General features: G+C 40.3%; 1 protein-coding gene across 1 annotated transcript in view; it reads left to right on the top strand.

The window, feature by feature from the left end:
• The window catches only part of C7 (complement C7), a 91,584-nt gene extending 89,656 nt beyond the window's left edge, over positions 1 to 1,928 (top strand). The window contains exon 18 of the mRNA XM_033932246.1: positions 1,502 to 1,928. Within this exon, the coding sequence (XP_033788137.1) occupies positions 1,502 to 1,680 (179 nt within the window). The 3' untranslated portion in view covers positions 1,681 to 1,928. The remainder of the gene's footprint in view (positions 1 to 1,501) is intronic.
• Positions 1,929 to 12,506: the final 10,578 nt, after the last annotated feature.

Raw genomic sequence — 12,506 nt, 5'->3', positions numbered from 1 at the left:
AACATGCATTCCATGATTTTATAATCTATGAGAAAATAAATATGCACTTTACCCACCCACTGCTTATTTAAAGGCCACTTGCAAAGTATGCATTATCGCATCTAGGCGGGGACTTAAATACTTTTTAGCCTGAAATTGCCCATTTATGCATATATATGTTCACATATGCACATAAATGCATTCTTGCCACCTAAAACTAGAGCCACCCTATAGAATTACCCTCAGAGCAGTGGCGTAGTAAGGGGGGACAAACTGCCCCAGGTACTGTCTTGGTTTGGGCGCTGGCACCTCTCCTTCTCCCATGCCATGCTCGCGCCCTCCCTTTCCCCAAACCCCTTTAAATCTTTGCCAGCGGAGGCAACTTCTCCAGCCTACTGCTTGTGCTGGCCTGGCTCCCCTCTAAAATCACTTCCTGGCCATTGGACCAGGAAGTGATATCAGAGGCAAAGCCAATGCCGGCGTGAGCGGCAGGCTGGAGAAGCTGCTTGCACTAGCGAAGATTTAAACAAGTACATGGGCGAAAGGAAGGTGCAAGTGTAGCGTGGGGGGGGGGCGTGGCAGGGAAGCAGCGGGAGGCAGAGAGGAGGTGCCTCCTACCCTCACTACGTCACTACCTCAGAGTGACTTAGCTAGTCACATTTGAAACACTGTTCCCCCCTATGCTGAGCTGGAGTTCTCCCACTGCTTTGCAGCCAGTAGGTGGTGGTGCTTCAATATTGTGTTTTCATAGGGTTGCCATTTTTCGGGCCACAAAAATCCGGACCATGGCCCCGCCCTGTTCCACCTCTGGCCCTAGCCCCTATTCCATCCCGGCCCCGCCCAGTTCTGCCTTCAGCTCTGCCCCAGTCCCTCCCAGTTCAACCTCCAGCCCTGCCCCCACAAACCTCCTCTCTTCTTCCCCGACAAAGCTCTGGCCTTGTCTAGAGGGCCTGGAGCAGGCACAGATGTGTGTGATGTCATCCATGCGTGCTCCAATGCCCTCTAGATGCAGCTGGAGCTCACTGGGGCTTTCCTAAACCCGGACAAAGTGCTGGGTTTTGGAAAGTCCGTCCAGAACCCCGGGCAGTCCTCTAAAAAGAGGACATGTCCGGGTTTTCCTGGACATCTGGTACCCCCTATGTTTTCAGTCACTAAGGACAGGCAGCTTTCCTGGACTCCTGCTGTTCATGCCTGTCTCTCACTATTGCAAATGTCATAGTGATTATAGGTGGAGGACTCCCACTTAGCTTAGAGGGAATAGTGATGTGAGTGTGTCTGCAGCCTGCATGAACCCCTTCTCTGCAGCAAACTTCACTAAAATGGCAACTCTGATAAAGTACAAGAGCACAAGGCATCATGAAATGACTGAACATCCTCCATTTTTAAAAGACAGCAACACAATATTCACTGCTGTAGCTATAAGAGAGACTGATTATATTTTCATGACTTTTCAAACTGGATAGGATTGTAATTTTGTTCTGATCCACTCCATTAACTTCTTTTTTTTTCTTTTTTCTTCCAGATCAAACAAACAGATGTGTCTGCAGAGAAGAAAATTCTTGCCAAGATGGAGGAATCAGTGTGTGTGCGCAAGTAAATGGTGAAACTGCCACGCGGACCATGACTGAATGTGAAGCTGGTATCCTCAAGTGCCATGGGCAGAATGTCATCATTGTCAGTATAAGACCTTGTGCTATGTAAAAGAAATTCAAAATACTCCATGCTTCATTTATCGTGCTGCCAGGGCATTTGTTACAAAATTCTCAGTATTTCGGCAGTTCAGATCAAATGTTATGCTTAAAACTGCTCAAATTGTTTTTACCTTCTGAGTATGATAAGAGCACATCGAGCTGTATTTGATTAAATCTGACAGAAAAGGTACCCTCTTTGTCCTTCACTGTTCAGGTAAAAGGAATACAAGTAAACAAGCAAATAAAAAATAAAACCAGGTATGAAAGTCCTTTCAGAAAGCTTGCACAGCATTTGCATGTGAAAACAGTGGCTTTGCACATATAAATGACCAACATCTACAGTATACATACAGTATAAATACAGAGGGTCTAGAATGGGAAAATAATAGTAAATATTGAAGAACTAAGGCCAGTACTGGGCAGACTTGCACAGTCTGTGTCTGTATATGGCCGTTTGGTGGAGGATGGGCTGGGGAGGGCTTCAATGGCTGGGAGGGTGTAGATCAGTGGTCTCAAACTCGCGGCCTGGGGGCCACATGCGGCCCGCCAGGTACTATTTTGAGGCCCTCGGTATGCTTATCATAATCACAAAAGTAAAATAAAAGTTTCTTGATCATATGTCTCTTTAGCTATACATTACAATATTATTATCAAGACTTAGCCATAAGGAAAGATTTATAACCTATAGTTTTACCTCATGCAAAATTGTCATTTTTTAAAATAAGACATTAACTATTTTTTACTGAGGCCCTCCAAGTACCAAGAAATCCAAAATGTGGCCCTGCAAAGGGTTTGAGTTTGAGACCACTGGTGTAGATGGACTGGAGGGAGCTTTGATGGAAACTTCAGTAGTCGAAATCTAAGAACAGTACCAGGCAGAGCTTTGGAATCTTGTCTAGAAATTGCTAAGAAGAAGAAAAAACCAACAAATTTTTAGATTGAATCAGGTTGGGCAGACTAGATGGACCATTTGGGTCTCTATCTGCCGTCATCTACTATGTTACTATGTATATAGTAGTTGTAGAAAAGCCACCATTTACACACCAATTGGAAAGGGATACTTTGTAGGAGTTCCACCAGTATACCCATTCAAAAAGTTAGGGGTATAATTATCAATGTTTGTTACTGTTAAGACGTTTTATTTATTTATTTAAGAACATAAGAACATAAGCAATTCCTCTGCTGGGTCAGACCTGAGGTCCATCTTGCCCAGCAGTCCGCTCACGCGGCGGCCCAACAGGTCCAAGGACCTGAATAGTAATCCTCTATTTATAACCTTCTATTCCCTTTTCCAGCAGGAAAATGTCCAATCCTCTCTTAAATCCCAGTACTGTATTCTGCCCTATAACGTCCTCTGGAAGCGCATTCCAAGTGTCCACCACACGTTGGGTAAAGAAGAACTTCCTAGCATTCGTTTTGAATCTGTCCCCTTTCAACTTTTCTGAATGCCCTCTTGTTCTTTTATTTTTTGAAAGTTTGAAGAATCTGTCCCTCTCTACTCTCTCTATGCCCTTCATGATTTTGTAGGTCTCTATCATATCCCCTCTGAGTCTTCTCTTCTCCAGGGAAAAGAGACCCAGTTTCTCCAATCTCTCAGCGTATGAAAGGTTTTCCATCCCTTTTATCAGACGTGTCGCTCTTCTCTGAACTCTCTCGAGTAACGCCATATCCTTCTTAAGGTATGGCGACCAAAACTGGACACAGTATTCCAGGTGTGGGTGCACCATCGCCCGATACAGCGGCAGGATAACTTCTTTTGTCCTGGTTGTAATACCCTTCTTGATTATACCTAGCATTCTATTCGCTCTCTTAGCAGCTGCTGCGCACTGTGCCGTCGGCTTCGTTGACCTGTCCACCATTATCCCCAAGTCCCTCTCTTGGGTACTCTCATTCAATAACATCCCTCCCATCGTATAGTTGTACCTCGGGTTTCTGCTTTCCACATGCAATACTTTACATTTCTCAACGTTGAACTTCATTTGCCATTTTGTCGCCCATTCCCCTAGTTTGTTCAAGTCTCTTTGCAATTCCTCACAGTCCTCTTTAGTCCGAGCTCCCCTAAATAGTTTGGTGTCATTTGCAAATTTTATTATCTCACACTTCGTCCCTGTTTCTAGATCATTTATGAATATATTAAATAACAGCGGCCCGAGCACCGAGCCCTGCGGAACACCACTCGTGACCCTCCTCCAGTCAGAGTAGTGGCCCTTCAATCCTACCCTTTGTTTCCTACCTGCCAACCAGTTTCTGATCCATCTATGTACATCTCCGTCCACCCCATGGTTTTTCAGTTTCCGGAGTAATCGTTCATGAGGCACCTTGTCAAAGGCTTTTTGGAAATCAAGGTCTATGGGGTCACCTCTGTCCATCTGTTTGTTAATTCCTTTGAAGAAGTGTAGTAAGTTGGTTAGGCACGATCTCCCCCTGCAGAAACCATGTTGGCTGGTTATCAAAAGTTTGTTTCTTTCCAAGTGATCATCGATGTTTTCTTTATTTATTTTTTTCTGCTAACAAGTTATTACTAATTAGATCTTATCTTAACAGTAGCCCACATTGCTAACTTTCCCCTCTTATAATTTGGCATCCTAGGTGTGCTAGGCATGATAAAGAAGGGAATTATGAGTAGATCAGAGAAAGTTATAATAACGCTCTACAGAGCCATGGTCAGACTGCACCTGGAATACTGCATCCAGCATTGGTCTCCATACCTAAAGAAGGATATAAAACTGCTAGAGAGGGTGCAGAGACGAGCAACGAAGCTAGTGAAAGGTATGGAGAACCTGGACTACGAGGAATGACTTAGGAGACTGGGGTTGTTCTCCCTTGAGAAGAGGAGACTGCGAGGAGACCTGATCGAGACTTTCAAAATACTGAAAGGATTTGACAAAATGGAGCAGGGGAAGCAGTTATTTACAATGTCTGATGTGACATGGACAAGAGGACATAAACTGAAGCTGAGGGGGGACAGGTCCAGGACGAATATCAGGAAGTTCTGTTTCACGCAGCGAGTGGTGGACACCTGGAATGCTCTCCCAGAGGAGGTAGTTGCAGAATCCACCGTTCTAGGATTTAAGGGTAAACTAGATGCACATCTCCTTAAGAGTAATCCTAAAGCCAGGATTTTGTTTCTCCTGCTCAAATAACCACCTTCACCAAGTCTTATCAGGTCCTCAGGTAAAAGAATTTGAGGTAGTCGGCAGAGAGTAGGGGTAAAAGGTTCACACGAAACATGTCGGCTTTGACACCCTCAACGGCATAGACATCTCAAATGGAGATAATTTATGAAAAAGCTAAGTGTCAGCTTTACTGAATTAAATAAATGCATAAACATATAGTAAAAGATAGTAAAAACATTAAGCTCTTGATAAGAGATAAGTGAATAACAGACCCAGTGACAAGCTGGCACGTAAAGCTTAGAACTGTGAGAAGCTTGAGTTCTGAGTGGTGGCGCTGAGGGCCTGATAAGACTTGGTGAAGGTGGTTATTTGAGCGGGAGAAACAAAATCCTGGCTTTAGGATTAGTTTGTATGATTTAGCTGCCTAAAATAAATGCTGCATATATTTGATTGCATCTCCTTAAGAGTGGCATAGAGTGATACGGGTAAGGGTACACCTGGTTGGGCCTCCGCGTGTGCGGATCACCAGATTTGATGGACCCAGGGTCTGATCCAGAGATGGCAATTCTTATGTTCTTATGTTCTCTGAGACAGGTATGTCAGTTAACAGCTTGTTTGGGCATAGGATTTTCAACAATGATTGAAGATGTAATTATGTCTTAAACCATCAACCCCGTGACAGCCAGCATTTTAAAAATGCTGACCCCTGTAAGCTCTTTATACCCAGGTATTCAGTGTTGGCCATACCTGGTAATAAAATATTCCATATTAAAGTGGCCATTGAAACTTATTCATATAGCAGAAATCTTGACATCAGCTTTTTTGCTGTCCTAAATTTATCTGGATAGTTACTTAGGGGCAAATTTTTCAAAAGGCGCCGTAACTTAGGCACCCTGCCACCGCCACCTAACTTAATTGATTTAATTGGTGCACTAATTGACTGCGCTGATTAAAAACCAATTAAAATCTTGTTTGAAAAAAAATTAGGCACCAGCGGGCTCCTACAAAAATGGTGCCGGAATTGCGTCTATAGAGGCGCCTAATGGTGCGTAAGGTCAAAGTAGACATGGTTTGGGCCTGGAAATGACCTTTGGCTCTCTTAGACACAATTCTCCATCAAAGGTGGGTGCCAGTAATGTAGGCTTTTAAAACCCGTGCCTACATTACCAGCATCTACCTTTAATGGGAACCGCGATTCTGCAAACAGCGCCATAGCATGATTGACATGAGATCGGCACCATTTTTGTAGGCAGCCACTAATTACGGCACCGTTTGCAGAATCTGGCTCTTAGTTAACGGACTGCATGAAATTGCAGGAGGACCTTGGGAGATTAGAAGACTGGGCATCCAAACGGCAGATGGAATTTAATGCTGACAAGTGCAAAGTGATGTACATTGATAATAACCCAAATTATAGGTACATAATACTAGGTTCTGCATTAGATGTCACCACTGAGGAAAAGGATTAGGGATCATTGTGGATAATATGGCAAAATCTTCTGCGCAGTGTGTGGCGGTGGCCAAAAAGCCTGCAGAATGTTAGGAATTATTAGGAAAAGAATGGAGAATAAAACAGAGAATATTATAATGCCTCTGTATCGTTCCATGGTGAGACCATAGATTGAGCGCTGTATACAATTCCGCTTACTGCATCTCAAAAAAGTTGTCGAGAAACTGGAAAAGGCACAATGAAGGTCAACCAAAATGATTAATGAGATGAAATGACTCTCACATGAGGAAAGGCAAAAGAGGTTAGGGTTCTTCAGTTTGGAAAAGAGACAGGTGAGGGGAGATATGAGGTCTATAAAATCCTGAATAGAGTGGAATAGGTAAATGCAAATTGACTGTTTACTATATCAAAATGTACAAAGACTAGGGAACACTCCATGAAGTTACATAGTAGCACATGCAACACAAATAGGAGAAAAATAAATTTCACTCAATATATAGTTAACCTCTGGAATTCATTGCTGAAGCATGTGGAAAAAGCAGTTATTATGACTAGGGTGCATATAATGAAGCTATTAAGTAGAAGACTTAAAACAAACAGGAGAAAATATTTCTTCACTCAGTGTGTAATTAAAACTCTTGCCAGAGAATGTGGTGAAAGCAGTTAGCTTAGCAGGGTTTTAAAAAACAGTTTGGCTAACTTCCTAAAAGTGAAATCCATATGCCATTATTAAGATAGATTTGGGGAAATCCACTGCATATTCCTGGAATAAGCAGCATAAAATATGTTTTACTCTTTGGGATCTGGGTTGGCCGCTGTTGGAAACAGGAAACTGGGATTGATGGTCTTTTGGTCTGTCTCAATATAGCAATGCTTATGTTCTTAAAAGTCCATGAACTGTTGTTATGGGTAGACCTGAGGAAAGCTTCTGATTATCTCTGAGGTTAAATATCATGGAATCTTGCTAATTTGGGGGGCTATACTAGATACTTGTAACCTGGACTGGCCGCTGTTGACAACAGGACACTGGGCTAGATGGATACTTAGTCTGACCCAATATAGTAGGGTTTAGCTTGGTCAGCAGGAGGGTATTACCCAAAAAGAAATCAGAAGCCTACAAATCATTCAAAACACGGCAGTTAAATTAATATATAATGCAAAAAAAATCGACCATGTTACCACCATCCTCATAAAACCACACTGGCTCCCAAAAATTTACTACTTATCTTCAAAACCAAACTAACACATAATCCTGGATTCATTGACAGACTTCTTATCCCACACTACCCAATCAGAACACTTAGATCCAGCAATCAGCATCTTCTGGTAGTCCCTTCCCCGTGGCAACTATTCTATGATACCACCAGAAAGAAAATCTTCTCCGTTATGGAATTCCCTGCCATCCCACCTACTAGAAGAAAATGTAATGGATAGATTCAAAATAAACTTAAAGATTTTCATTTTCAAAGACGCCTACGATAAGTAGACGCCTGATCTCATTTGAAGGAGGAGCATATCCCTTTCCCTGTGTATTGACCTTCTATGTCTTTCTTTACTCTCATAAATTGTATTTCTCCCTCAACCCGTTTGTATCCTGTATGTCATCGAAGTCTTATTGTCAAATGTCTTCCCTTTTGATTTTAATAGTTATGATTTTGTACACCACTTAGACAATTTTTTTTAATTAATAATAATAATAACAATTTATATACCGCAGGACCGTGAAGTTCTATACGGTTTACAATGACTATAAGGTATTACAGATCAAGTGGAATAAACAAACTTCAGATTTGGTGAATAACAGTTCTAAAGATCATTTGTTGAGGACTAAGATTGTATAGATCAGTTACCTAAGTACTTCAGGAACAGATGTGTTTTTAGGCATTTCCTGAATTCCCTATAAGTAGTAGGCACGAGCAGTTGTTTCAGGTCTCTACCCCATAATGCTACTTGATGTGAGAGAAGATGTTGGTGATGACTTTTAAATTTACAACCTTTAACCGGTGGAGAAACAAAGTTCGGATGTGAGGTTCTCCTGATTCTGTTGGTTGTGAAGGAGAAAAGGTCTGTTATATATTTAGGGGCTAAGCCGTAAAGTACCTTGAAGCAAAAACAACCAAACTTGAATTTCACATGTGCCTCCATTGGCAGCCAGTGCAGAAGGCGTTAGGAAGGTGTCACATGATCAAACTTTTTCAGTCCACAAAGTAACCTAACCGCTGCATTTTGTATCAGTTGCAATCGCCGCATGTTCTTCTGGGAGAGTGCCAAGTAAGCGATGTTACAATAATCAAGTTGACTCAGTATGAGGGATTGTACCAGAATTCTAAATGACGAGACATCGAAGTAAGCTCTGATGGACCGAAGCTTCCAGAGGATGAGACAGATCTTTCTAATCAGGGAGTCTACCTGGTCTTTCATGGTCAGGCTCTGGTCCAGTGTTACTCCCAATATCTTCATAGTGGGTTGAATGGGATAACTAAGGTTATTAATGCACAATGATGCTTTGGTGTCAAGTGGGCGTGGTGATGCTATAAAAAAATTTGTTTTCTTTGAATTTAGCTTTAGTCTGAATTCGGTCATCCATTGCTCCATCCAATTTAGTACTTCTGTTGCTTTGGGGTGACTTCTGAGACAGAGGTAGTAAATGGGATAATTATCGTGAAGTCATCAGCGTAGCTAAATAGTTTTATCCCCAGCTGGGACAATTGCACACCCAATGAGGCCATGTAAACATTGAAGAGCAGTGGGGATAATGGTGATCCCTGTGGAATGCCAGATGGATTGCTCCATGTATCAGAGAGATCGTAATTAAAACGGATTTGGTAGGTGCGTGAAGTAAGGAAACCTCGAAACCAGTTTAATACCTCTCCTTTGATTTCAATTGCGTCTAAGCATTGTAATAGTTTCCTATGGTCCACCAAGTTGAAGGCAGAGCTCATGTCAAATTGCATGATTAGGGCGTTGAGGCCCTTACTAAACAAGTAGCGCACATTGTCCAGGATAGCCGCAATTACTGTCTCAGTGCTAAACAGAGGCCTAAAACCAGATTGAGTTTCATGGAAGAGAGAGAACTGGTCAAGATATTCCATCAGTTGGGTGTGTACCATTCCTTCCATGATTTTTACAATAAATGGGATGGATGCTACTGGTCTATAGTTGGTTACTGATTTTAGTGATTCTTTACGATTTTTTTGGAATTGGGGTTATTATAATATGACCATTATTAGTAAGGAATTTTCCATTGTTTAGGTTATTGGTTAGGTAATTCAACAGGGATAGTTTAAAGTCTAATGGAGCTGCTTTTCATAATTTCTGGGGGACATGAGTCCAGGACACAGTATGATTTAGAGTATTTGTTATATAACTTGATGTAGTTATTCTATTCTAAATTGTGGAAGGAACTCCAAATCATGTCCGCTGGTATTTCATTTCTTTGTATATCAGTTTTGATTGATGTTCGCATTCGGCAATTATCGAGTAGTTATTTCTTAGGTTTTTAATTTTTGAATCGAAATGTGCTAGATCATTTGCTGAGGGTAACTTGGTGTTATACATGGGTTGAGTGTAGTGTGTGGTGTCAAATAAATTCGTAACTATGTTGAACAGTTTTTTTAGTATTAGTTCTGTTTGAGCTAGTGTTTGATGAGTTAATTATGGATGAGTAAAATGTTTTACATTTTTCTTTTATCTGTTGTTTGTAGAGTTTTATGTTGGATCTCCAGTTGTCCCAGTCTGACAGCTTTCCCATTTATTTCCAGTTTCTTTCTAATCATCTTACTGATTGTTTCATTGTTAGGAGTTCGATGTCAAACCATTTGTTGTATTTGTTTGAGCAGCTTTTGCTATTTCGTTTGGGGACAATTTTATCTAAAATGGATGTGCTAGTTTTCATCCAGTGATCATAGAAATCAACTCATTCTTCTATCTTTGTAGATAATAATAATAATAATAACAATTTATATACCGCAATACCATCAAGATTAGTGTAGATCATATTGTGACCAATATTCCTCTGGGTTAATATGGCCCCTTGTGAAGTGTTCTCTTTTTTAAAGCGGTATATCAAATTTTAAATAAAACTTGGAAAAAACTTGGATCTGGATGGGAGTTGCTCCTACTCAAATAACTCCCTTTGAAAACTGACCCAACATTTTTGCTTGGCTTCTGAAGTGTCTTTTTCTGAACATTGCCCACCCTTGCTTGTGTAGGTTGTAAAATCAGCACCCCCATGTGCAAGAGCTACCATGTACATACTCAGAATCTTGAATGCTGTCACACTTTCTTGCTTACTAAAATGGTTGTTCCCACTGGATGTGATGGCACTTACATATGTAATTCTAAACATTCTTGTATTGATTTTAAATATGAAATTGTGCACATTACACCCTGGAAGTCCCAAATTCTATGTAGGTGCCTTATGCAAAATCATCTTTCACCTATTAAGCATTTTCAGTTTTTAAAAGGTGTAAAAGAGGATTTTTAATTATGGCAAAAAATACTTGTTTGTCAGAATCTGATTAAAAAAAAAAAATAGTCCTTTGATATATGTTGTGGACTGATATTATTTTAATGCAAAGATTTGCTATAAGATTGGTATTAATAAACTAAACTAAGTATAACACCATTGATCCTAATGTACTAAAGACAAACCAATAAAGAGAGAAAGCAATTTTAATATGCCCCTATCTCAAAAAGTTGAAAAGTGCATATATTTTCAACATTCTTGTGTTACCATCTTCCCCATTTCAGAAGGTTACAGAAAGTAGAAGGATAGATAAAAGATCTCAGGTTCTCATTGACTCATTTCCAGAAACACCATGAAAGATTAGAGAGAGCTTTTGTTTTCACATACCACATTGACACCTAACAAGCAGGTGGAACACTCTTATGGGTCCTTTTGCAAAGCTGTATCAAAAGTGGCATTACACAGATCTTTCCCATGCACTAAGGTCACTTTTTGCCATGGCTGGAAAATGGCTGATTTTCTATTTTGAGCATTAACCACCATATGCTAATGTTACACCATTAAACAAGAAAGAGGAAAATGTGTACACTATACTGTATCTCACAACTTATCTAAACCTTTTTAAACCCAGACATACTAACTGGTTACCACATCCTCCAGCAATGAGTTCTGGAGCTTATCTATTTATTGAGTGAAAAAAATATTTCCTCCTAATGATTTTAAAGGTATTTCTATATAATTTCATTGAAACTCTCTTAGTCTTTGTACTTTTTAAAATCAATTCACTTTTACCTATTCTATACCACTCGGGATTTTGTAGACCTCAATCATGTCTCCCCTCAGCGGTCACTTTTTCTGGCTGAAGGGACATAACCTCTTTAGCCTTTCCTCATATGAGAGACGTTCCATTCCCTTTATCATTTTGGTCACTCTTTGAACCTGTATAATTCTGCTATCTCTTTTATGGAGATACAGTGACCAGAATTGAACACAGTACTCAAGGTGAGATCACACCATGGAGGGAGACAGAGCATTTCAGTAGGCTCATGCAACTTTGCATGCTAATTATCCAGATAGTTATAGATCTACAGATCTACATAACTAGACGATGGGCTCAGTCTCTGGCGGTGTTCAAGGCCCAGTTAAAAGCCCACCTCTTTGAGAGTGCTTTTGACTCCTAACTTCTCTCACTGTCCAAGTTAGATTGTAAGCTCTTCTGACCAGGGACTATTCATAAATGTCAAAATGTACAGCGCTGCAGATGCCTTTCAGTGCTATATAAGTGATAAGTAGTGGTAGGCACCAGTTTAGAGAATTACTCTGAATATGTACATAATGAAAAGAGAGGCTAAGCAGAAAAATATAGTAAAGAATTGGAAAGTCAGCATATTTTTTAAAGTGTAGACATTTGAAAGTTAAATTTTCATTCCAAATGGTCAATCCCACTCTTACTATACTATTACTAATAAAAGTCATGCAACTGGCTAGTAATAAACATGTCTTTAATTTTAGGGCAAAAAGTGCTTTATGCCTGAAAATCTGTTTTGCTCTAAGACTTTTATTAGGATTAATGACCTTACTAACTACCCATTTTTCATCTTTGCTGTAATGTCGCTGCTGACATTGCTGCCATCAACCTTTCCTGTCCTCCTGCTGCAAAATGGCACATAGAACTTATATAACTGATCGTGATTAATGGTGTGTAAAATTGCAGATGAGTTCAAATCCTGGTTTCGCGTATGGCATTATTTTGAAGGCTGAAATATATATTTAAATATAATGTATGTAATATGCATTCTGTC

This window comes from Geotrypetes seraphini, chromosome 1 (assembly GCF_902459505.1).
Source record: "Geotrypetes seraphini chromosome 1, aGeoSer1.1, whole genome shotgun sequence".
NCBI classification, from domain to species: domain Eukaryota; kingdom Metazoa; phylum Chordata; class Amphibia; order Gymnophiona; family Dermophiidae; genus Geotrypetes; species Geotrypetes seraphini.
The sequence above is the reverse complement of the archived record's forward strand: the minus strand, read 5'-3'. Positions and strand labels throughout refer to the sequence as shown.